Source organism: Patagioenas fasciata, chromosome 13 (assembly GCF_037038585.1).
Source record: "Patagioenas fasciata isolate bPatFas1 chromosome 13, bPatFas1.hap1, whole genome shotgun sequence".
Classification (NCBI taxonomy): domain Eukaryota; kingdom Metazoa; phylum Chordata; class Aves; order Columbiformes; family Columbidae; genus Patagioenas; species Patagioenas fasciata.
The window spans coordinates 11,774,197-11,800,210 of record NC_092532.1 but is presented as its reverse complement, the minus strand read 5'-3'; the positions used below and the strand labels follow the sequence as shown (position 1 = coordinate 11,800,210).

The 26,014-nt window shown below is 42.7% G+C and overlaps 1 protein-coding gene across 1 annotated transcript in view; it reads left to right on the top strand.

Moving 5' to 3' along the window:
• The window catches only part of ATP2C2 (ATPase secretory pathway Ca2+ transporting 2), a 26,498-nt gene continuing 484 nt past the window's right edge, over positions 1-26,014 (top strand). The window contains exons 1-26 of the mRNA XM_065848557.2: positions 1-522; positions 5,410-5,520; positions 6,793-6,909; positions 8,588-8,677; positions 8,760-8,795; positions 8,882-8,943; positions 10,121-10,229; positions 10,310-10,459; positions 10,555-10,623; positions 11,417-11,492; positions 11,900-11,966; positions 13,209-13,333; positions 15,311-15,408; positions 16,071-16,172; positions 16,996-17,085; positions 18,461-18,562; positions 19,150-19,306; positions 20,678-20,848; positions 21,434-21,531; positions 21,624-21,674; positions 22,378-22,544; positions 23,186-23,254; positions 23,339-23,455; positions 24,156-24,303; positions 24,848-24,943; positions 25,257-25,405. Coding sequence (XP_065704629.1) covers positions 424-522; positions 5,410-5,520; positions 6,793-6,909; positions 8,588-8,677; positions 8,760-8,795; positions 8,882-8,943; positions 10,121-10,229; positions 10,310-10,459; positions 10,555-10,623; positions 11,417-11,492; positions 11,900-11,966; positions 13,209-13,333; positions 15,311-15,408; positions 16,071-16,172; positions 16,996-17,085; positions 18,461-18,562; positions 19,150-19,306; positions 20,678-20,848; positions 21,434-21,531; positions 21,624-21,674; positions 22,378-22,544; positions 23,186-23,254; positions 23,339-23,455; positions 24,156-24,303; positions 24,848-24,943; positions 25,257-25,405 — 2,726 coding nt within the window. The 5' untranslated portion in view covers positions 1-423. The remainder of the gene's footprint in view (positions 523-5,409; positions 5,521-6,792; positions 6,910-8,587; positions 8,678-8,759; positions 8,796-8,881; positions 8,944-10,120; positions 10,230-10,309; positions 10,460-10,554; positions 10,624-11,416; positions 11,493-11,899; positions 11,967-13,208; positions 13,334-15,310; positions 15,409-16,070; positions 16,173-16,995; positions 17,086-18,460; positions 18,563-19,149; positions 19,307-20,677; positions 20,849-21,433; positions 21,532-21,623; positions 21,675-22,377; positions 22,545-23,185; positions 23,255-23,338; positions 23,456-24,155; positions 24,304-24,847; positions 24,944-25,256; positions 25,406-26,014) is intronic.

Here is a 26,014-nt window from a genome sequence, read left to right as displayed (position 1 = left end):
CCTCCCCGAGCCTGCCCGAGATGTGGCACTCGCTGACGCTCCTCCCGCAATGATTTTTTCAGAGGGTGGAGGAAAACAGAGCTGCGAAACCTCAACCTGCTCTACAGGTGCCGGCTGTGCACACACGTAGGGGCCACCTCACTCATCCATCAGCCACTGCCGTACACAGGGACGGGCTTCCCTGGGTTTTGTGGGCGAAGCACCCGCGTCGCTGCTCCAAGGGTGCACAGCCTCCCTCTCTCTGGCACCCGTGGCCAAAGGCGTGACTTGGCGGCAGGTAAACGCTGCCTGTCCCTGCCTGCAACCTGCCTGCAACCACAGCCCCGGCTGCCCGGAGAATTTGAGCCAGCGCTGCCAGCAGCGGGTGGCACCGGCCCCGTCCTGGTGGCCCCCGGGGACACTTCCCACCACTGTGCTGCGAAGATGGTAGAAGGAGGTTTCACCAAACTCTTCCAGAAAAGGTCGTTTTTACGCTTGGCGCAGAAATATCAGCCCCTTGGAAGCGGCGAGCAGGAAGAGAAGGTGAGGATTGCCTGTGCCTCTTGCCTGGACCTGCTGAAATAGTTTGTGTAATTTGGGTTAAATTTGTCTGCTTTGTCCCACGGGTAACTTGATATTGCTTCTGCTGTGCTCTCCTCTCTCTGTGCAACAGAGGACGACATTAACAATGTTTACCAGGCAACGGGGTGAGATGTTTCTACGCGATACTCCCAGGACGTATAGCTCAGGACAAAGTCCCGGTGCGTGGAGGAGGTTCAAAATTAACAAAACTCATAGCAGAGCGACTGTCGTGCAGGCCATGGGTGCTGTGTGAGGCTTGCACAAAATGCAAACGCTGTCTCAGCAGAAGGGCTCACCCTTTAAAGAGCAAGGCTGACCCTGTCCTGAGCATACCCACTATCACCAATGCCAGTCGCTTGTGGATGGGCTGTGATCCCTTGTCTGTCTGTCCTGTTGCTGCCATCGTTACTGGTAACAAATGGTTGAGAAGAGCTTTAGCTCAGACCTGCAGACTCCACTTTGAAATAATGCTTTCTTTTGGTGAAAAATGCTGATATATGAACACTGATTTTTCCCTTCCCTACCTCTCTCCTTGGTGGAAATGGAGTGGCCATTGGTGATTTAGGTGTCACATTTGCTATTCTCTTTGGGTTTTGCCACAAAACCTTCAGGTCTGGGATTATCTTATTATCATGTTTGCCCAGCACAGGAATTTCCATTGCTCAAGCCCCATTTTTTAATCCCACACCACAGACTGGTTGGGTGCGCTCCCACATAAACCTGGTTTGTCGAATTCATTCAGCTTGCAGGATTAGCCCTTAGTCCCATCCCAACAAGCACCATCCGCACACTTAGAAATATTCATGTTCTTTTCTGTGACTGTCTGACGAAGGTCTTTTCTCAGATGTCGTTTCAGCAAATCCTCCCCTCTCATCTGAGTCTCGTCTTTCCAGTATGGGGGTTGTTCAGTGCTATGGAGAACAAAAAACAAGATATTGAACTCTTACCCTGTGCACAATGCAGTGTGTCGTGCAATGCTGCTCTAGACTATTTAAACATAGCTCAAAGTCCCAGGAAAGGAACATCTTGATGAGATTACAGCAAGTGTCCGTAGTCTCACTTTGATGGGAAGCTGAGATTTCTGGTCATATAGAGACAGGAGGCCACTGGCAATTAGTCTGGCTTGTTTTTTGGCAATACCATTTCTGTTGTGCCAAATAAATGATGATACAAATTATGATACCAAATTTTCTTGAATTTTAGCTCTAGTCCATGCAGTGCAATACATTTGTAACAGGGCAGGGAAATGACCAGCGTTTTGTTGCAGGCGTAGAAAGTAGGCAGTAATGCAAAATGGCAAAAGAAACAGGATAAATCAGGAACATATTCTCAGCTTATGGTTTAGGCTGGTAAATGACTCAGATTTCCTCCAAGGATGGTATTTTGCTTCTTTATTTGAAAACAGAACACTTCCAGTCTTATAGATCTTAAATATTTTGGTCAAAGGCTTGTCCTGGGCCTTAATGGTGTGAGTGCATGTGATGTGATGGAACTTGAGCCAGAATAAATACACAAATTGCGGACTGTGGAGGAAAAACCTGTGCTGGTATCTGCGAGGTGATGTCCAGGTCACGGGCTCTGGCGATGGTGTTACCTGGAGGGGACAGAACACTGAACTCTCACATCAAAGCACAAGCGCAGCCTCTGTCTGGAGTTTGCCGTGTACAATTTCATCGCTTTTTCTACAGTGGCTCATTCAGAATCACAGGGGAGTTTTGTGGTATTGATTTGAAGTTTATGAAAACTGTGTGTTTCCTGCAGCAATCTGAAGAACATCTAAAGATTTTTCTTCTGGGCATCCAAGCGTGTGTGTGTGTGTGTACGCATGTACCTGTGTGTCTATGTGTGTTTGAAAGTGAAAACAACCCCTGTGCACTGTGTGGGTCACGTCTGGTTTTCTTTGCAAAGGGCTTTTGAGGGAATGGTTCAATTTATTTTTTTTAGTAAGGATGAAGAATATACAAGAAGAGGGTTCTGCTTAATGTTTTAAAGGGCTTCTTGTTAGGCTAAATAACCCAGCCCACTTTTGACCAGATTGCGATACACTAGCTGGTTCGAAGTCACCTAAGACAAGGGGAACAAAATATGCAAAACCTCAGTAAAGGCAGAAGGCGGGGGGAAATCCCGAGAACAGATCTTTTGAGCTGTTTGCCAGGGTATACAAAAAGGGCTATGTACTCTGCAGAAAGGCCCACGCTTTCTTCTTTCCTGCATGGGCTGCTTGGAGCAACAATTGACAGATTGTTCTGGGGTGAGGGATGCGGAGGCAGCGGCACAGGTACCGGCAGCGCTGCGGTGCTGGGCCAGGCTGCAGGGCGACTCCCACCCACCACCAGCTGCTTTTTACACCCTCCCCTATCTCCTGATCTTGCAAAGTAATAAATAAACTACTAATTTTTTATTTTTTTTTAACTTCTCCTTGCCCTGCTGTATGGAATTGTGCACTCTCTTGCTTGAGTTACACCTAAGGGACAAAGGTTAAAAATGTAAACGGATAAATGTTGATAGCCAACATCTGTTTTACAATGTGAATAGAGAAATAACACACAAAGAGAGGTTGGTTTATGAAGAGCTTTGCTCAGGAGACCACCTGGCATCACAGGGTGGGATGTGTCTAGGGGAGAAGGGGCTCAGTACCGGCAGCATTTTGCAGAGGAGGGAGACAGGGCTCCAGTGATGCATTTCCAACTTGCGCATTGCTGGAGCTGTTTATCTGGTAGGAAAAGCTGTGCCGCGTTCATCCAGGACAAATTTCTTCCAGGTGTAAGCTAATCAATGCAAATTAGCTCAACCCAATAAAGCTGTTCATTTCACGACAGCCCCTGGCTGTAAGGAGCACAGAGCTGCCAGCATTTCTCTTGATCTGTAGTGGGTGCTGGCTGCGTACAGCTCTGCACATCTATAGGCTTTTGTCATTTGTTTCCTCCACGCCTTTTCAAAGGTAAATATTAGCAATAGAGCTGGGCCCTGGCTTCTTGGGGACTGTAGGCATGTTACCCTCGTGCCCCAGTCTCTTCCTGCCCTCCTGCTCCTTTAATTAAAATTTAAACTCCTTTGAGGCAAGGCTGTGCCTTGATACCTGTGTGTGCCATTGACAGCACAGAGGAGCCTGTAGAAACCTCATTAATCAAATCAGCTCAGTAATGAACGTAAGTCATGTTTCTATATGTGACAACCCAGTATTTCCTTCCCAGCAAGTCCTTCTGGCTCAGATGCATGAGTGGCTTTTGGTCTTGCAGGGTCTGGGAGTCAACAAAGTTATATGGAACTGATGAATTTGCACAAGTAGGATGCACAACCAGGAATAAATCATCGGTTTTAAACGTGGAAGGATATTTTTGTTCCTTCTAGGGACATCTATTAAGGAAATGCTGAAATAAGGGTGCTGTTTGGTGCTAGTAGACCTCGAAACAGTGGAGAAATACTGCAGGTTCTTTGGGCAAAATGTGGTCACCAGTGTGAGGGACACATGGAAGCAGGAAAATCCTTGGAAATCCTGGGCAAATTACTGGGGTTTTGGAAAGCTGTGTTGTTCCTGGGGGGAAATGGATTCTAAATGAGCACTGCTTATACCAAGGGATCACAGCAAACTCTTCCGTGTTTCTGCCAGGAGCAGGTCGATGCTGGTAACTCGTGTGTTACCTGCTGTGCTGTGGGTCAGTAAACAGCGATAAAAAGGGGGCTGTAATGTACGAAAGTAGAAAAAGCCTTTTTATGGAGCAGGGCTTAGAGGTGCTCCTATCTCATCTGCTACAAGCTCTCCAGAAGCCACAAGGCAGAAACCAATTCTGCCAAAGAGGTTTTCTGCATTTATCTCAGGCTTTAGATGGTAAAACACTGGCTGTTCCTAATAACCTCCTGAATATTCATAGAAGGGCTAATTCTCCAAATACCACTTCAGACACCTCTGAAGTCCTTGAAACCCTGGCTCAGGTGTTGCTATGAGCCTGACCTGAATGTTTCCCCCAGCAATCACCCCAGGGTGCTGGTAGCGGGGAGCCAGTGCCAAATTCCTTGCTGAGCAAGAGGTGACTGCAGGGCTGAGCTCTCCCAGAATCCCTCTCTTAATGAACATGCACTCTTGTGCTTTATGAATGAAAGCAAATGGGAACAGATTTTTCCTGTCCCTTGGGAAGAATGAGATTTCTGTCTCTGTACTTACCCTGCAATAGCAGCCACATCTCCTTCAACGTGTGCCTGGCTGAGGTTTCAGGTGATGCTGCTGCTCTGGAATGAGCATTCTGGAAAAGGAAATTAGGGTTCTTAGAAGGAAGAGAGATCAGGGTGCTGAGCCCCTGGGTGCTGGGAGCTCAGCACAGCCCTTGGGCTGCCTGGATGGGGCAGGAAGGGTTTGTCCTGCTCAGAGACATTTGCAGAGCCAGTGGTGGAAGAAAAAAGTCGTGGAGATGAGAGGAGACTTCTTCTTTCTCCCACTGGCTCAGAGATTTTTCTAGCTCACCTTTTTTGTTCATTTTTTATGTCTCTAACAAGGGAAAAAAGGGCTTTCCTTACTAAGTGCAGTGGGCTCTGAGACACTGGCATGGAAAAATGCTCATCTCGGGCAGGGTACTATAAATAGCAGAGCCTAGTACGCTTTCCTGACCACAGCAATGGTGTGTGCTTCTCTTTTTTGGTAATCCAGCTCCTAATAACCTTTACTCCACTATAAGAATGTGCACCTGGCTTTGGGGCTGTAAGAAGGATTAGTTAGTGAATGGCTGTGATTTAGGAAGTCTTTCAACAGCTGACAAGGTGAGGTAATGGGATTAAGGGAAGCAGCAAAGAGATGCTGGAATGGTTTTATTAACTGTGCTCTCACCTAACAACTGCTTTATCTCATTTACTCAGACCCATGAGGAGTGTGAGCTGAAAATAATTGAGCAGGAGAAGGAGGTGACAGTTCTGCCCCCGAAGGATGCATGTAAATGTCATAAAGAAGAATTGGCCAAAGCTTTGAACGTAAGGGGTTTTTATGGGTCTTTGTGAACGTAGCAACACAGTCTGTGTAGCCTGAGTGTGGGAAGAGAGTGAATTGGGTTTTGGTTTCACATGCAAAGCCCTGGAGCACCCAATTCCTCTGTCGTTCTGTGGGATGAATACTCGCCTTGGCTGTGTCTGAGACTCAGCTTTGGGCATTTGTGCTTTGCTTTGTCCCAGAGGAGGATTCCACCAAAGTCAGCTGCAGGTGAAAGAACTCGATTGTCCAGCCTGGAACCCGCAGCCCTGGCAGGGCTCTGCACAGCTCATCCCCTCCAAATATCAACAGCTCCTATGAAAACGTGCAATTGCATACAGCACTTTTCCCCTGCTTTTCATAGCGGGTTTCATTTCAGAGGCAAAACTCATCATGTTTATGTGATGCGTTCTCAAAGGCTTGCTCACAGCTGGAATTGTTAGATATTAATTCACCTTGCTGTCCCTACCCCAAGCAAACAGCAGAGCTGTAGCCGTTGTCCTGGCAGGGACGTTTGCAGTGACAGGGACATTTGTGGTGGCAGGACCAGTCTGCCCCAGTCCCACTCCAGCATCCCTACAGCCCCAGCCGGGATGCAGCTGAGGGATGGACGGATGCTGGGGGTCAGGAAGGAAACTCCAGTTACTGGGTCTGCACTGGAGTTTGCCCCTGGGAAAAGACACAACTGATGATATAACCCAAACTATAACCCAAACTTAACCCAAACTTTCCAAACACATGTTTGAAAAACAGATGAAAAAAAAGAAAGGCTGAGTCCCCACAACCAGGGAAAGCTATAATGCTTAGTGATATTTTGGTGTCTGACCCTGCCATTTTTTTTTTAAATCCAGGCAAAACAGATCTTATCCCTTCTCCATTTGTTCCCTTTGAATTTTGTCAGGCTATTCTTATTTATATTTTCTTTAACTGTACGGTGAAACCAGAAATCAATTGTTTACTACTTTACAATCCTAATTTGTTGTCTATTACATGGTTTCTCACTCGTGGAAACTTTTTAATTAACTCATGCTTACTTTATGGGTTTCTGTGATGGCTGGTGGTAACGTTTTATAGTTTAACAAAAATAAAAACCTAAACAGAAAAACAGTGGATAGAATTGTAGGTTTTTGTGGGGGGTGAAGGATGAACATCTTGCCCAGTCTACTTACTGTTTTTTTAATATAACTTTACCTTAAGAAGTTTTCTAAAGCTATTCTGTAATATGTAATATTTGCTTTGGTTTGTTTATTTATTTATTTTATTTTATTTCCCTCTAGGTTGACTTACAAACTGGGCTCTCTGAGTTTTCTGTGCTACAGCGCAGGTTAAAACATGGCTGGAACGAATTTTCAGTAGAGAATACAGAGCCGATATGGAAGAAATATCTAGACCAGGTAAGGATTTTTTCCACAGATTCTCATTTCCTGGCAAAAACCCCTGGCTGGCTTGGCCAAGTGTGTCTCTACATTGAAATATTCAGGGTTTCTAATTCCACAGATTCAGCCTTGGAACAGGTTGTGCCCAGGATACAGAAACTGCTACCCTGGGGAATCCATTGTGAGATTGAGATTGTGGGGTCATTTAATGTAAAGATAACACCTTAAAATAAAAAATAAACCTTTTTATCTCTACACAGCCCACAAATCAAAGGCCACAGATCAGTGACCTGATTTCTGCAGCATATTTATTCCCTTTAGGGCAAGTGATAAACTCAGGAAAGCTTTGAGGAAAACCACTAGTAGCTGAAAGCCACTCTGATTTCAGTTACCCCAGTGCAGAAAAGATTTTCTTCTTGCTTAGCTGGATCATGAACATTTTAGTTGTTTTGAAATACTTTCTTTTTATTTCATGTGTTCTCTCTCTTTTCCCCATGTGATCAATATTCTTTACATACTTTGTAGTCATCACTAAATCTCTTCAAGGATTCTTTTATTCTTAATAAAAAGTGAGATCGTGCTCTTTTTTTTTTTTTTTTTCTGTTCATCCTTAACAAGTTTTGGTTGGTTGGTTGGTTGGTTGTTTCCTACAGGGACACCAAACAAACTCTTTGGTGCATCTCTGATCCTTCCCCAACCTGTTGTTCTTTCTGGTTGCCATCCCACACCATTCACAGCCCTGCACCTGAGCACTGTCCCTCAGCAGCCACTTGACGTGGCTTCTTCCAGCTGCTATTTTTGTAAAACACCCTCTTCAGCCCAGTCTTTCTAAAGAGAAACAAAGGGGACTTTCACCTTTGGTTTCAGCAGGGAATAAATTTAAACCTTGACTTTCCTACCATGTATCACCGTGCTCTTTTTACCCAAAACAGGCAGGTGTGTCTTTGCCTGGCTTAATTCCTTTACATTGATTCCCACATTAGCTAAACAGATCTTTACCTTTCCCAGGTAGGAGAAAAGTCCTTAAAATCTATGCTTAAAATAGAAAATAGTGAGGATTTGACTCCCGTAGTGCTGGGTACAGCGCAGGGTTTAGCAGATTAATTAAAGGAAAGAAGGAAAGAAAGAAGGAAAGAAAGAAGGAAAGAAGGAAAGAAGGAAAGAAGAAGGAAAGAAGGCAAGAAGGAAAGAAGGCAAGAAGGAAAGAAGGCAAGAAGGAAAGAAGGCAAGAAAGAAAGAAAGAAAGAAAGAAAGAAAGAAAGAAAGAAAGAAAGAAAGAAAGAAAGAAAGAAAGAAAGAAAGAAAGAAAGAAAGAAAAGAGGATTTCTGGTTTCAAATTCTATAAAGACAATAAACTTTTTGTTTGTTCCCATTGTGCCTCCAAGGAGCTTTTAGTCAGCCCTGCCCTGTGTGTCTACAAAGCCGAGACTTGCTTGTGCGAGCAGAGGGGAAGCTTGTGTCTCTTGGTGTGAGCCTCTGCCTCGTCCATTTGTCCCCTGCTGCTGTCTGTCCCTTGTATGGGTGCAAGATCCAGCTTCAGCCCAACCTCAGGTGCTGCACCTGCTCTGTCGCTAGTAAGGAGGGTCCCTGCAGCCAAACCTCATGTCTAATCCTTTCTGATGAGATCTGAGGCCATCTCAGCTTCAGCAACTCCATACTTAATTTGATATGGCAATTTGGTTTTATTTTTTTTCAGTTTAAAAATCCCCTCATTCTCTTGTTGCTGGCTTCTGCTTTGGTAAGCGTCATCACGAAAGAGTACGAGGATGCCGCGAGCATCGCTATGGTAGGTGGGACCTCTCCTGCACCCCAACCCTTTGCTCTCAAAACCTGAGGTGCCCACATCTGTAACATCTCTTTGTCTGCAGGCCGTGCTTATCGTGGTCACCGTGGCCTTCATCCAGGTATGTCAACCAGAGCTCAGCTCCCCAGCCAGGGCTGTCATGAGCTCTCGTGTAACTTGGCTTTCTTCTCCTTTCTCATTTAAAAGGAATATCGCTCAGAAAAATCTCTGGAAGAACTTAACAAGCTGGTGCCCCCTGAGTGCAACTGGTGAGGGCAAGAGTGCGGTGGTGGGTTATAGCGGGGTTTGGGTTAGGAGGGCAGAGCTGATCAGTGAAATAAAATTCTTAGTGCTTCAGGTTGTCTTGCACGTAATGGGTCTCTGGAGGGTCAGCACCAGGCATGGGTGCACCTGTAAGTCACAGTTAAAGAGGATGAAATAACTCTGATTTTTAAAGTAGACACCCAGAGGAGTTGAATAAATGCTGGGAGACAGGAGGGCCCCAGAAATGTCCAACTCCACATTGCACATAAGCGTCCCCACAGCTTCTTGCGTGTCACTGATCCCTGTGCAGGAAAAGCCTCACCTGTGTATTTTTTTCAGCTTTAAGGTAGTTTTGCACCTGAGAATTGGCACAAAACGGGTCATGAGGGGGGTTTTGTTGCCCACGCCTGCCTGTTGCTATATGTACAATCTGGGCATGGGTTCACCAGGTGTTTTGGTGCAGATCAGCCACAGTCATACTGGTGCCCATGGAGCAGTTGTAGGGGGTATCAGATACAGCTGCCCTGACTGCTTTGACGTTTGCTATCAGTGCTTTAGATTATGGAAAACATTTCCCTATTTATGTCTTTGCAAATCAGTTTTGTCACGGCCAACACAAATAAGCTGCGTGGCTCAGAGAAACCTTGCACTGCAAAATCAGTGTGGGCTTTTCTTCTGCTCCAAAGCTCACCCAGGCTTGGATTTTAGAAATGACACTGTTTGTTCTTCATTCATTTATTTATTATATGACACCGTAAGCATCTAACCACTTGAAAGGCTGTACTTTTAATACAATAGTAAAATGCCAGGGCTAATTGTAGCTTTAAAAAACACCTGCTTTTTAGGTTAAATAATCTGCATGTCATTATTTAAAGCGTGAGACACAGGAAAAAGTCTTGTCACTCCTAGCTACTATAGAATTACTGTTTATGTCATTTATTGCTGAAATGTAAGTCTTCCATAACTTGCCCAGCTGTTTATGAATTAAAGCTGAGTATGAATTAAAACTGAGCTCAAAAGCATCTCTCCTCATTGTTATGAAGATTTTACATTCTTATTTACATTGTAAGCTCTTAGGGGCAGGGCTCTTGCTTTCTTGCCAGTGACATTCCCAAGCCTGCAGAAGGAATAAAAACCTCACAGGCTGGTTTCCGTTCTTCTTTTTCTGCTTGTCTCATGTAGCCTAAGGGAAGGAAAACTGCAGCATCTTCTAGCGCGAGAGCTTGTGCCTGGAGACATCATTTGTCTGTCTGTTGGCGACAGGGTTCCTGCAGACCTCAGGCTCATAGAGGTAAATACAGCTACACATACAAAAACCTGTTTGAGAAATTTCTTGTCTCAACAATGCCAGGAATGCATCTTTTTAATTAGGTTACAGATCTGCTAGTGGATGAATCCAGTTTTACTGGAGAAGCTGAGCCTTGCAACAAGACTGACAGTGTATTGCTGGAAGCTGGAGACATCACCACACTGAGCAATGTTGTTTTCATGGGGACGCTGGTGCGATATGGGAAGGGAAAAGTGAGTCTCGTCAACCTTGATCTTTTCCTCAATGTCAGTTACAGAATCTGTAGATTTTTTTTCATCTTCCTCTGTCTTGTTTTCCATCTTTTCAGGGTGTAGTTATTGGGACAGGTGAAAATTCACAGTTTGGAGAGGTGTTCAAAATGATGCAAGCTGAAGAGGTAAAGAAATCTCTATGTGTCTCTGGAAATGGTGGATGTTCTGGATGAAAGTTTGTGAGAGAGCAGTTCCAAGACTTAATGCACTGGCTTCATTTCTGTCTCTGCTGCAAAATCCCTGTGTGACTGAGGGAAACCAAGGTGCTGTATCCAAAAAAGATGGTTATAAGCAGGATTTAGGCTTCTGAATCCAGATTTGTGATGCTCAGCTTGTGTCTAACTTGGTAGTCACCTAAACATAATGGTTTCTTCTTTTCCTTCCCCCCAATACTTTCCACTGCATATACAAAATTATACTTCTATACGTGCCAAAATTTCATGGGCCAGAGCTCTGAGCTAACGCAAATGAGAATCTAGAAACTAGTTAATTTTTGAGCCACCAATGCAAGAAATTGCAGAAAAGCAGAAGTAGGAGTTTTTGGATAATGTCTGTGCAAAATCTCTGGGACAGGGATGGACATCCAGACTTTTTATCCCTGTCCCAGCAGATTTGCACACACATTATCCAGTCCTGGACTTGATCTCGAAGGTCCTTTCCAGATTTAGCCCTTGGTCTCACTCTATGCTGGCTCCCCAGCTGTAAATAATTATAATTTGTCTCTTCTCCCTCTTTTTTTCCTGTCTTGTCTGTGCCCAGCAGACCCCCTTGGGGATTTGGGGTGGGTAAGCACGGCGGTATATCAGGGACCATGGTAATGATAACCAGGACTGTGTGGGTCACTCTTTCTGACCTGACCATCATCTTCTCATCTCACATAATAAGCAGAGAAAACCAGCTATTTTCTAATGTTTCCAGACTCCCAAAACACCTCTCCAGAAAAGCATGGACAGACTGGGGAAGCAGCTGACTCTTTTCTCCTTTGGCATAATCGGTAAGTTGAACACCGTGGCTGTCCAGGGCAGTGGTGGAGTCACCATCCCTGGAGATGTTTAAAAGATGTGTAGATGAGGTTCTTGGGGACATGGTTTAGAGGTGGACTTGACAGTGTTGGGTTAATGGTTGGACTGAATGATCTTAAAGGTCTTTTCCAAGCAAAATGATTCTATGATTCTATGCTTGCATGGTCAGGTGGGAAAGCCCTCTGTGCTCCAGGGCCACTTTTTCAAAAGTACTGGTTGATGTGGGTTACCTGGACCTTGGGGGTGCAATCACAAACACCTCTGAAGGAGATATTTGTGGGCCTCATTGCATACTCAGTTCTCCAACAACAGCTGAAGCAGGTTAGAGATTTATTAATTTCTTGAAGTTTTGTTTAATCAGATGTTTTTCCCCCACCAGGTTTAATAATGCTCATTGGTTGGTTACAAGGGAAGCATCTCCTCAGCATGTTCACAATTGGAGTTAGGTGAGGACTGGAGAGCACCTTTCTCTTTGATTTCTAATTAAATGTGCCCCAGGGAATTCCCTGTTCACAACAATAGACATTTCACAAAAGAGAGCTTAAGTAAAACCCTCATAAATACATATTGATCTTGCACTGGTGAAATTAACATGAGCTTTACAACACAGTATAGGAGGAAGAAAAAAGTTTGAGGGTTTATTCAATTTTGGAAATTGGTCTTTTGAAAATCTTCACTGGCATTTCCATGTCACCCAGCTGTGGATGTCCTTTCCTATCTGTACGATGAATTTAGTGGGAAGGTAGTAACAGCAAATATTAGCCTTTGCTGTTCTTACTAGATTTACGTCTAAAGATAGGAATGCACATTTTCTGTGGTGTAAAAAGCATGCACAGCCTCTTAATCAAACATAATAAACCATGTGGGTTTAGTAGTACCTATAAAACCTATTGCTTTGTGTTGTCATGGCTCTAAAATAAATCCTGTCTTATTTAGAAAATAAAAAGAAAAGAAAACGAGTTTTCTGTGGAAATGAAAATAAAACCACAGCTGAGGAGATAACAGAGAAGTCATACAGCCTCGGTGCCCACCCTCCTGTCTCCTGGGGTGATGTAGTGGCAAAGAAAAGTGGTTAAGTCTGAGTTTTGGAGAGCAGCCTGTGGTTTAGAATGTCCTTGGTTTCTTTTTACACATTCCTAGAAGTGTTCAGAGTTACCCAAGCAATAACTAAGAGACAGGTACAGACTGTGTCTGGATTTTTCTAGCACATCAGGTGTTCCAGGTTTTGATGTTGCTCTGATTTGGTGTGTGCAGCATGGGGACCTCTGGGGAGCCGATTCTGTCCCCCTGTAGTTTGTACCCACATGTAAGAGAGAAGATGAAGGGGGTGGGTGTGAGATGTGATGTCAAGAGATATTCAAGTTCCATCCTCAGATGGTTAAATAAATGAAAAGAAATCCAACCCCTAATCCTTCCTTAGCCAGAAATTAATGCTCTTTGGCAACACAAAGAAGGAAAGTAATTGCTCTGTCAAAATCATCCAAAAAAAGGTCGGAGGATTGGATAAATATCCTGCTTTTGTATTTATACTGTGCCAGGAGTCCCAGTGATTAGCACTGCACACTAATATACAGATACACACATATAAACCAGAAAAATGCCCCCATGGAAATAAGCCTTGGGCACGTTTTGGCCGGTCCCTGTGTTTTGAGCCCTGTGGTGAAGCTGTTGTGTCTCTGCTGTCCCAGCCTGGCGGTGGCCGCCATCCCAGAGGGCCTTCCCATCGTGGTCACCGTGACGCTGGTGCTGGGCGTTCTCCGAATGGCCAAGAAGAGGGTGATTGTGAAGAAGTTGCCCATAGTAGAAACCTTGGGTAAGGCTGCAAAGGGGCCACACAGCCAGGCTTCAAAATCTGAATGGAATAGCAATGGGCTGGCAGAGTGAGCCTTGCTCTGATTTAAAAAAAAATAATAATAATTTGGAATATGCTTACTGGGTCAGAGCAACCCACTCACATTTAAATACATTTTCTACCCTGTGTTTCTCACCCTTTTCTCCCATTTTACTGATATTAACACAGGCAGGTAATAGTAATGGTGTGATCCAACCCATGGCACAGGCCCATGGGGAGCAGGGCCCCTCTCCAGACATGCGTGTCCTTCTTGGGTTGAAAGGCTTGGGTTTTCCTTCCTCCCCATTCTGTGGGACCATCCTGCAGATCCATCCCATCCATTTCTTCAGTGTCTGCCTAAAACACCATGCAGCCCCTCAAGTTGAGCCTGGTGTCATAAACTAAACCATTTGTCTGTCTGCAACCTGTGTGGCCATCTCCCAAATATCCAAAGAATAATGGAAAACAGGGACAGAGAGGACCTTGAGGAGGTGTCCAGCCCATCTTCACATCTGCAGGGCAGAATGAACCATAATGAAATTATTCTTCCACCTTCCCTTTTCTTCAAGTTTGCCCTCGTCCTGAGGTCACTCTAATCCAGGCTTAGCTACTCTGACCTTGGTCAGTACGGCCATTGTATGGAGAAGACGTTGTGCATTTAGTACCACTCATTAAAAAACACATTTAATGCCAAGCCTGGCCCGTGCAGTTGCACAAATCTGCTGCACAGCCAGATCCTTCAGCTAAAAAGCAACTTGGAAATGCTGCTATTGTTTGAACCACCCTTGTTTGTTCTGTGGTTAAGGAATCTTATCACCTTGATTTTATTGTATCTGCTGTGACCCAGGACATCTGAAATGGCCTTATCTCATGAAGAATTTCGTTCTGGTAGGGCTGTGCCCAAATAGGCGTAACTGCCAGATGCTCGAGGACTCTGCAAGACAGCCTAAGCACAGCAAAACCTGTTCTCTCCCACGCATTAAATGTGCCATGTCTGTAAAACTTCTGAAAAGGAAGAAAATAATCCTTTTTTTACCTGATTCTTTCATTGTAAATAACTAAAAAATATTGAAGGTGATAGCTTTGCTCTGTGCTAATCCTTCAAAACTGTAATTAATTTAATTGCAGCCCAATCTGCTTTATTGGCTCCAGGCTTTTTCCTGGTGATCATCATGCTGACAGGGTCTGTGCCCAAGCTGTGTGGTCATCTCCAGAGCCAGGGAAGATATTCAGATATGGAAGGGAGCTGGAGTCTTTCTGCATTAAGGTCATTTTTCCCCTTCTTGGGAGTGGAAACCACCCTGAATATGGTGACTCTGCCAATTCACCCCTTTGCTGTATTGTGGTGTAAATGGGCCCTGGAAGCAATGTCCTTTACTGAAGCAGAATTGTCACAGAGCAGAGCACAAGTGGGGCAGCTCCTGCTGCAGTTTTTTTAAGGTTTTTTTAATAAGTCTTTAACACATCCACACTCACAATTCCTCAGCAGGGCAGGGGAGGGCTGTTATTCCTGATATAGAGAAGCAAAGGGTTAAATGGCCCATCTGAGGAAGCATGTGGCAGAGTGAGAATTTGATATGTCTTTTCAGAATGCAACAGCTGTTCTATTCTGTGGTATTGCAGCTGGGAAACATTGATTGGCTCCTAGGAGATCAGTACCTTCTCTGACTGCACACCATATGATGCTGCAGACAATGTGGCCCTCTCCAGATGTCTCCTACCACATCTCACATCCAAACTATGTGCACGATAACCTGAGTGCACTCACATCCTTTCCTTACAGGGCCCTGTTAGGAAACCCATCCATTTCTCAGTATTTTCTCCCTTTATTTTCTCCCTTTTCTCACTGGTGCGGTTCGAGTAACATTAGGAAAACACTTTCTCCCTCTTCTGGGGCCCTGAAGCTCGTTATTCAGTTGCATTATTTATTAGTTCTGATTAAAAACTTTCCTGCATCAGGTTGCTGCAATGTCATCTGCTCAGATAAGACGGGGACTCTGACAGCCAACGAGATGACGGTGACTCGGCTCGTGACCTCGGATGGGTTCCAGGCAGAGGTATGGCCGAGGCCATAATGCGGACTTTCCTGTTCCAGCTCAGCAAGGCCCATTTGGTTTTAGTTCATTGAGGTCCAAACGAGGGCTGCTGAGCCAGTCCCAAACCAAACAGTTTCTTGTGCATCACCAGTTCCATTAAAGAGACTTTTGTGGTGCTGGAGACAGGTAGAGGTGGGGCTGAGTGTACAAAAGCTGCTCAGATGCCATAAACGAAGATGTTCATTGACATCATCTGCCGTTCTCTGCAAACATTGTGGATGCTGATCCGCTTGGTTCATTTACTTGTGTGCAAAGTGGGTGAAGAATGCGAGCATGCAAAAAGCAGGGCAGTGGAGTCACGGCCAGTCATCAGCGGGGTAAAACCAGTGACCCCACTGCTACCAAAGGGCTGTATCTCTTGACTGAGCTGCAAGAGGTTTCTGAACTCGGGACGGACAAGTTCTTTATAAGGCAAGCTGATACTATTTGTTCCTATACAGCTATTGTAATATAAACTTTCATTATCTGCAGCCTTTCCTGTAAGAATTGTTTTGAGCTGGAAAGAATAATTCCAGTGCACCTTCAAAATCAGAACTTTGCCCAAGTGCAGCCCATTGTATACAGATGCAATATAGTCCTGCTGGCACTCGGAAATTTGCTTTTTCTGTCTCTCCCTTCCTCAGGTCAGTGGGGTGGGCTACAATGGAGATGGAAATGTTTATCTTCTGCCATCAAGGGAGATTCTTAAAGAATTTTCCAATGTCTCAGTTGGAAAACTAGTAGAGGTATGTATAAATTATGAACCAACTTTTCTTGTTTATATTCAGTTTTCATTTGCACAGATCACTTTGGGTAATGAGTGTGGAAAAAACAGCCACTTCTGTAACTCTAAAATGAACTGTCTTGTTTAAGAACTCTGGTGGAAAGCTCTGAGTAATTGCGATATAATACCTGAAGCTTATGGGCAAAAGGCAGTGATCATAACACATGTAGGGAGAGACCAGAGGCAGGAGCTTAAAGTGTCAGTGACATTTTGGATAAAAAGATAGTTCTGGCAGAGGAGAGATCAATTAATTTTACCACATTAAGATTTTTAATGTGGACAGATTCTAGACTTTTGCTAGCTACATAGTCAATTTAGAAATGTACTATGATGGTCTCTGGGTTTCATGTTAGCATTAAATAAAATCTTGCACATTCAACTGTAAGCTAAAGCGGAGTCTTTGGGTAGTGAAATGATCTGAGCTGGAATCTCAAATGGAGATGAAGTCTGATTTCATCCACAGTGCTTGTTAGCAGCAGTAGTAGGAGAGATTGTTTTCATTTTCATGATTAATCAAGCTTGTTAAATATATGTAAGCTTTTGCTTTATGTTAATATATCCAAAACATAATATTTTAGCAAAATATTATTGTATCATATGTATTAAGTGGGTTTAGAAAGCATGAGGACTGATCTCAAGGGATGCTGCTATGAGGAATAGTACATCTCTTGAAATGTGACTGCTTTCATCCTCCAATATTCCATTATTTCATTTAAAGAGATGGAAAAGCTATGAAATTAGTTATGAAAAAAAAATAAACTATGTAAATATGTCCCTATCTCTAGGCTGGTTGTGTAGTCAATAATGCCATTATCAGGAAAAACAGTGTGATGGGTCAGCCCACAGAAGGAGCTCTCATTGCCCTTGCGATGAAGGTAAGATTGTTAAGATTTAAGTTTCCAGAAATTAAAAAAAAAAAAAAAAAGCAGAAGAGCTGGAATTGTTAGGTCTGACAGCAGTGATCAGACATCTTTAAAGTCCCCAGACTGGTTTAAATCTTGTCTGTTCTCCCTAAGGTCATAGGTGTGTACCTCTACCATGCAAACCTCTTGTCATGGACAAACACCTCCCTGAGCTTCTGTGCTAACAGCAATAATTGTTTTGTTAGACCAATTTCCTCAAATATGCTGCATAATGGATTTATTTTGGGCTCACACTGGACTGCCCTTTTCATATTTTCTGCACATGTCAATTAAGGGTTCAGGAGGAAGACAAGAGAGTGAAAAATGAGCAAAACTAGGCCATACTAGAAAGCAAGGCAGAGGGTCATTCTCAATTTGGGTCATCTCCTAGCCTTTGCTTTTTTTCTAGTCGTGATTATGTAAACCAAGATGTTTTTATGAATATTGCATTCATGCTTACAGGCAGAAGGCTGTAAAATGCCTCAAGGTATCATCTAATTGATGTTACGCAGCCTGGTCCACGGATCTTAGGTGGGCTGTAAAGCACAGAAGGTGCCTGATGAAATGATGAACCTGCAAACATCTGTGCTTACCTCTTATTTGTAAAGCTTGTAACTATAACAATGAAACCATGTGGTTTGGGTTTTTTTTGGAAAACAGTGATATTTTACTTCCTCAAATGCTAAATTAAAATCTTCTTTTTGCTCCACCATTCAGTAGCCAAGCCATAGCAGAATATGAGGGAGGTTGTCTCTTCTATTTTTTTTTTTTTAATTTTTAGTTGTTTTAATTTGGTGGGAGCTGGGGCAAAGAGACTAGAAGCTACTTCTGATGACTACCACTTCATCTAGAGCACCCACGCATGGTGCTAAAGCAGGCATGAATTGATTTGGACTGTCGTACTTCATAGCTGAAGGATCTTCTTATAGTGAATTGCTTCTTGAGTTTAATTCATCAGGAAATAATTTGAAACAAGGAAATAAGCAAAGTGGGGGAGCTGGGCTGCAATAAATCTGCTTTGCCCATTGCTTGGTCGTAAGTTTAAGGGAAGGACCTGAAACTACTTCAGTCCAAAGCCCCTGAGACAACAGTGCAGCTCCCAAGTTCTTGCAAAGTCAACAGGAATCAAGCATCAAAATCCAGTTTAATTTATCCCATATCAGGCACCAAAAGGAAAAGATGGATTTGAAGTATGAGTTTTACTCTCCCCCTGTTTTCTCTTGAGCTCTGTGGTATGTGACTACTTGGAAGAACACAGTCAACAGTAGATGTTTGTAATATGGAAAATATATACAAGCTTTGGCATTGTTGGACATGACAGTGCTCTTTTTCTTTTACCTTGCTTTAGATGGAATTAGCTGACATAAAAGATATTTATGTAAGAAAGAAGGAAATTCCGTTTAGCTCTGAACAAAAGTGGATGGCTGTGAAATGCACACTGAAAAACCAGGTAAAACAAACAGTGGTGTTGGCTGGTTTCATGTTTCTAATTATGCTCCTCAACAATGGACATGGAACGGTATCTCTTTAGCAAATAATGTTTTCAGAAGTTAACTATGTCAGGAGAAAACTGAACAAACCTCAAAATTCCCAACTTGGGTGTAATTTTAGCTTGTAAAGCTGTGTTTAAACAAGAGAAGATAATACTTTTTGTGTAGTGGTCTGAGCAGAAAAACAAAAGCCTTTCAGAGATAACTGGCAGGGGAAGAAAGATACGATGTCTGGAAGAAAATGTTGGCCATTTTTCCCTTAGTGGTCAAGGAGCTCATTTTGTCTGATATTGTACTTCCATTTAAAAGCTCACCAACATTTTCATTACCATTCTGCCTGAGACGGCTGAACAAGAAAAATGGCAAGAGCAAAAATATCCCATCTGATAAATAATACATGCACCTGGGCATTTTACAAACCAGGTAAAAGAGCAAACAATAGATCTTTTTTACCTAAGATGTAAAGCCTTATGCATTATCAGTATTTTTAAAATGTCCTCTTTTTTTTTTGTTGTTTGATAAAGTATGTTATCTCCTTACTTTAAAGGACCAGGAAGATATTTACTTTATGAAAGGAGCATTTGAAGAAGTTCTCCAGTATTGCACTCTGTATAACAGTGGTGGCATCTCGTTATCGCTCACGCCCCAGCAGAAAGCCTTCTACCAGCAGGAGGAAAAACGAATGGGCTCCTCGGGTCTACGTGGTCAGTCATTACTGTCTGTGTTCCTTAAGCTTAAGCCCTAATGCTTTCCTTATCTGTTTTGGTTAGGATGGGCAGTGGCTCGGTCCTCAGCATCGTTCGTGTGATCTCTTCATAATACTTATGAGAGTTTGCCAAGGGCCATGTCTTTGGTCTGCTGGCTGCTTGCTTTCTGCTAATCTCTTTTTTTTTTCTGGGTTTCAGTAAGTGAGATTGAAAGGAGCACTGGAAATGGTGAATGTTTTTCTTGCACGGAATGTTGCGATTGCCTGGGATACGGTCTGAGTGTTGCATGGAAAAGCTTTGTGCAGAACCCATCCAAGGGTTCTTGGCTGCTCTGCCAAGTTTTGCTTTTGGAGAAGTTGTTTCAAGGGCAATGCAAGGGAAGCTTGAAAGGGATTCAGAACATGGATTTGGGCATTGAGATTTTTATTTGAAGTTTGGTTCAAGTCTTTATTAGAACCAGGTCTAATGATCTCCTTTTGATCCTGACTGCATGTCAGTGCACAGCCCACACAAGTGTTGATATGCATGTCATTTCCTTCATCGCTCAAACATCCTTTCAGAAATGTCTGACTTTCACACAATAACAAAGACACCATCTCCTCTGCATGTTCCCAGGTTGTATGGAGATGAGAACAAGTTTTGGCAGCCAGGTCTGGAAGACGGTATAGTTAACATACATATTCTCCAGCCCTCTGTCTTGCGGTTGGTAATTCATGCACAGAGCTTGCTTTACCATATCTGAATCATCTGTTGTTGTGAATGGCAAATTAGCACTCTGAAGAAAAGTGATTAGTTCAGGCAGCTGCTGCGACCTTGTGATTCAATCATCAAAGCAACACTGACATGAAGCAAAATATCCCCAAGTGATTTAAGAACGATTGAATGATATGGTTAGGTACCAAGAACAGAGACAAAATGTTCAGAGTCTTGATGTTTACATGATGGAAGCTTCACTGGTTTAGCTGAATTTACATTTCACGTTTTTAGACTTAAAAAAAGTTGTAAGTTTTTACAGGAGCACTATTGTTTAACATAGTAGTTTAACAGTGTCTAACATTGCTCTGTACCAGTTTAATCCATCTGCATTTAGGAAAGACTCGGTAGGCAGCTTTAAATTAGAAAGAGATAAACCCTAAGAGAAATGTGTGAAACAGAAATGCTCCGAGTTAGATAAACTGGTATTATTTGAGTGGACCAAACTTTTGTGTCTATACAAGATCTGAATATAATGACTAAAGATCTGATTTAAGTGACTTTTTCTGCTGAAAAACTGAAACTTAATATCTCCTCTAAATGTTCATTTTAACGAATGGAAACACATTATTAATAATTTAGTCTTGTCTTCTTTTTTTTCCCCTCTGTTTCTAGTACTTGCTTTGGCTTCAGGTCCAGAACTTGGCAAACTAACATTTTTAGGTCTGGTTGGAATAATTGATCCCCCAAGGGCGGGAGTGAGAGAAGCTGTTCAAATCCTTTTAGAATCTGGCGTATCGGTGAAGATGATCACTGGAGATGCCCTGGAAACTGCTGTGGCCATAGGTAGCAAACTTCACTTCTTTCCTGTGGGTCTATATTATATCTGTCAGATCAGTCAAATGTTATGTCACTTAATAATCAACTTTATCATTCTTTTTGTGTGTGCAATAGAGGTTTTAAATGCCACTGAGTTCTTGCTTTACCATTGAAACAAACCATGTTAAATGCAGTAATAGAGCAGCTATGAACTATGAGCCAAATTCCAGTAACTTAATTCCATTATTTTAATGCCAGAAATGGCAAAATCTCAGTGTAAGACCCTTAAATGAGGCAGATGGCATTGTTTGGTTTATAGACTCCACTAATATTTGGAGTGGGAGTATCTCTGCTTTTCCCATTTTTATATTTTGCCATTAGCAATACCTAGAACAAGAGGAGAGCGAGAGATTTAGTATCAGCTCCAGTTCTGGGCATTGGATCACAGGGTGACCGGCCCAGCTCAGTGCTGGGTGCCCTGTCAGATGCTCCAGGTTCAGACATATTTCCCAGTAAATTCTTTAATTGCCGCCTCTGTTCTTTTGAGTCAGGAAATAGTTGTTTTTTTTCCAGAGCTGACGGGTAGATCTCATTTTGGGCTTTTCTTTGCAGGACAGAATATTGGTCTCTGCAATGGGAAGCTGAAAGCCATGTCTGGGGAAGAGCTGGACCAATTGGCAGAGGCAGAGCTATCGTCCACTGTCAAAAATGTAATGGTTTTGATTGCAAAAACAAGGCCTATTTCCAATAGCATCCTTCTAATACAAGGTTGTATTTTTTTTTAATTATTATTATTTTTCAGGTTTCCATTTTCTTCAGAACAAGTCCAAAGCACAAACTGAAAATCATAAAGGTACCAAGAGCCTCTCAAATCCATTGTATGCCTCACAAAAACAAGACATAAGGGGAGGGGTGGGTGCTCAGTCCTCTAGACCACCTGGCCTTCCAAGGCAGGCTCAACTCAAACTAAAGGATTGTAAAACCCAAACTAGAGCATTGGCACTATTTACACTGAAGGTATTAGCATTTCTCTTGCAGATCTGGCCTGGGTCATTTGGAAGACACTAGTGAGGTATTAGCAAGAATAATATCAGGAGAATGATTTCTGAGGAATGATTTACTCCCCTCTTCTAACTCCTGCTGGAGTTGTGAGATTTCTTTACACTCCTGAAAATCCAGTCTCTTAATTCTTGGTCTGAGTTTTGTCCTCAGTGGGCTGCTGAGTCTGGCTTACCCTCAAAGTCACATACCCTGTTTCCCTGAAAATAAGACAGGGTCTTATATTAATTTTTGCTCCAAAAGATGCTTATTTTTTTACATGTATAGCTGCTTGGAAACTATTTAAATTGATTTTTTAATGACTGTAACTAGGGCTTATTTTTTGAGTAGGGCTTATATTTTGAGCATCCTCAAAATTCCTGAAAAATCATGCTAGGGCTTATTTTTGGGGAAAGAGGGTAGCACTTCTTCTCTTTCAATTTTATGTGCAAATCCTGTGACTGTCAACTTAATTATCTTCTCCTGGCTTCAGAGCTCTCATGTCTCCACTCTCACAGGCTTTGCAGAGGACGGGTGCTGTTGTGTCCATGACAGGAGACGGCGTTAATGACGCCGTGGCCCTTAAATCTGCCGATATTGGGATCGCAATGGGAAAAGCTGGTACAGACGTCAGCAAAGAGGCTGCCAACATGATCCTTGTGGACGATGACTTCTCCACAGTAATGTAAGTTTAGCGACTTTCTTGCTGTCAGACACTTTCTCATTTCAGCTGCTTTTTGGCTGTCCATTGCAACAAGTCTGCTGTGTGACTAGAAATAACACAAGACACAGGACATGGAAGCCAACGGGCAGTAAGTGGAGATACCCAGTGTGGGTCTGTCTCGTTTTCAGCTGCATACATGGGAATAACTCTCTTTGTTTCCAGCAGTGGGGACAAAGCCACCTTTCATCTAAAACCCCTGGTTTCTCATTGCTGTAGCTAATCGGGGATTTGAAAGTGCCTTGAAGTCTGGGTAGATCATAACTTGTGCTCTCTGCTTCATCCAAGAAGCTCAGAGGAGAGACATAATTTGCAATGCTCTGTTGGTTCATAACAGAGAGAGTAGGCAGAGTGAGGATATATATAGGCTCACGTGCCTGCTTTGTGAGCTAAGACCTGGCCATACAAACCAGGCTTTTCAGATCTACTAGTCCTGATAAAGTAACTTTAACTGAGAAGCTGCATTGATGTACTCCTCAGGCTGAGTCTGAATTTCAACTGAAAGAAGGGCTAGAGAAGACAACTCGTCTTTTAAGTGTTACAGGGAGCTCAATGTAAAATAGCACGAGTGCTAGTTATTTAATAAACTCTTCTCTCCCTTTCAGGAGTGCAATAGAAGAAGGAAAGGGAATATTTTACAACATAAAAAATTTTGTCCGATTCCAGTTGAGCACGTAAGCTCCTGTTTCCTTCAATTCCAGTGAAAGAACCTTTTGGGTGAGGCCGTGCAGAATAATGTCTTTTTTTGTCCTTTGTAGGAGCATTTCGGCTTTGAGCCTAATTACTCTGTCAACAGTGCTCAACCTACCAAATCCACTCAATGCTATGCAGATTTTATGGATCAACATCATCATGGATGGGCCACCAGCCCAGAGGTATGGAAGAGTTAAATAAGCAAAATATTATTGGTTTTAATATGTCTGAATTTGGTTTAGGAACACAAGCCGTTATGATTTCTTATCAATGTGCCCATGATTTGGTGGTTAGATAAGACAAGTTGTACTTTTGTTCCCTCAGTCCCTCCAAAAGCATTTATTTCAGGTTTACTTGAGGTCTTACTAATTCCTGTTTTATGCTGGAATTCCTTAATCATTCCAGTTTCTGAGAACGAATGGTCTTTTGTCTTAAGTGCGCCACTGGCTAGCAGCCCTGCAGATCTGACTGCCAAGGGAACACTGGGTAACTAAGGGGGCATATGCCCCAAAATCACAAGACTTAGGGACCTCATCCACCTGCTAATTACAAATACTGATAATTACAATTACTACTTCCAAAGCATGGAAGGGTTGTTGGCCATGATCTCACAGCTAGCTGTCCGTCTAGGATGGGCTACCGCTATGATACACCATAGTAGTCTAATAAATCATTTTCACAGCTTGTTACATGAAAAAAAGAGCTTTGCCTTAAGTCTCGCTGGCAGATTTGGGGCCTTATGTAGCCCCACCAGAATACTGGTGTCTCTCATGCTGTACTTCAAATAATTTCATCCTCCAGATGCATCCTGGTCAATCAGCAGTACCATTTCAGGATGATCTGCATTGTCTAAACATGTCCCTGTGCTTCTCTTTGAGGCAGCTTGGGAGTTGAACCTGTTGATAAAGACACCATCAAGCAGCCACCCCGATGTGTCACTGACACTATACTCAGCAAATCGTTGATCCTGAAAATCTTCATGTCAGCGGTAATTATCATCAGTGGAACCCTCTTTGTCTTCTGGAAGGAGGTGAGGAAATCTGCAGTTCTATCTTGTTCTCCTCAGGGTGCAGAACAAAGTGAAGGGCAATTTCTGAAGTGCATGGGAAGGATGTTTTGAAATACATCCAGAGGGTTAAAAAACCAGCGTCAGCTCCTACCTCTGCTTCTGGCGTCTTGTGTTGCCTCCAATTTTCTATCTGAAATGGGAAAACTCTTACTTGATACGGTATCAGTGCTTTAAGGTACTTTTCATCTCTCACCATAGAAGTAGAAATGCCAAATACATTAGTACTATAGATTGCTGTTTGTAAACAGGGACTGTTCCTATAACAGTTTAAGTGACTTCATTTAGAATAGTCTTTCCTCATATTCCCCTTTAAAACATGGTTGATAAGATCATAAACTCAACAACTAGCAGAGAGAAATTAATGCTATCTCTAATAGATTTATTCCTTTGCTTTACTGCACTTCAAATTGACTGAGGTCATTAAAGGGAATATTTAAGTCACCTGTTGAACTGATGTATTTTTGTAAGGCTTAACTGACCCCTGAATTTTGACATGTGCTTTCAGAATCCAAAAAGTGGCATAACTCCTCGAACCACAACAATGACTTTTACCTGTTTTGTGTTTTTTGACCTCTTCAATGCCCTGACATGCCGCTCTCAGGTGAGATCGCTCTGTCAGCAAAACACTACCATTAGAATTCTAGTATTTTGCACGGGAAGTTTTTTTTAAATGTCATTTAAAGCAGCATGATTTTTATCTTCTTTATAAATAGTTGTCCGTCATAGTTCAACTGTAATTACACTTTCAATTATGTAGCTCTAAATTAGCATTCATGTAACTTCAAAAAGTGAAGAGTTTACATGCAAAGAAACAGTGTGACATTCAAGTACCAACAGGCGGGTGAGAAATGTTACCTTTCTCTTTTTTTTTTTAAATTTTTCTTATTTCTTTTTTTTTTCCTCCTCTTCTCTAGACAAAGCTGATATTTGAAATAGGGTTTTTTCGAAACCGCATGTTCTTGTATTCTGTGCTCGGGTCATTTTTGGGACAGCTGGCTGTTATATATGTCCCTCCTTTACAAAAAATCTTCCAGACAGAGAACTTAGCAGTGCTCGGTAAGTTGTAAAATAAACAATATATTTTTTCTTTAAAGCCACTTTAAAAAGCAGATGGGATTGCCAAACTGTTATATGATAGCTCCCAGCAGACTGCTGGTAGGGACAATCAATCAACAGCTCCCATACCTATACATACATACATACATATATATATATACACAAATAGTACTAGTATTTAATTATATTATCCTGCCCTAGGTTTTGAATTTTGATTTACCGCACATAAATGCATGTAATTGCAGACATACCAAGGTTTTCCATGAGCTCTGTGTGATGATATTTCTTTACATAAATCTATGTAGAACCATTGTGCAGTCAGTATATTTTGCAAAAGCGGGGTAAACGTTCTCTAGCTGAAGCACAATGCGTGTTTTACCATTTTAATCCAAGCAAACTCTACCACACTCCTTTGTGTTGCATCTGCATTGGGCCCTTCGTTAGAAGCAGGGCTCATTGATCCAAAGTTATTGATGTAGAGGTTACCACTCAAGTGGACGATTCCAACAGCCTGTTTACCGCCTTCATTTCCCTGATTTTACACCTAGCAAAAGCACAGCCAGGCCATGCTATGGAGTTACACCAGCACAAACATCTGCTGCAGCAAGACCCTGAA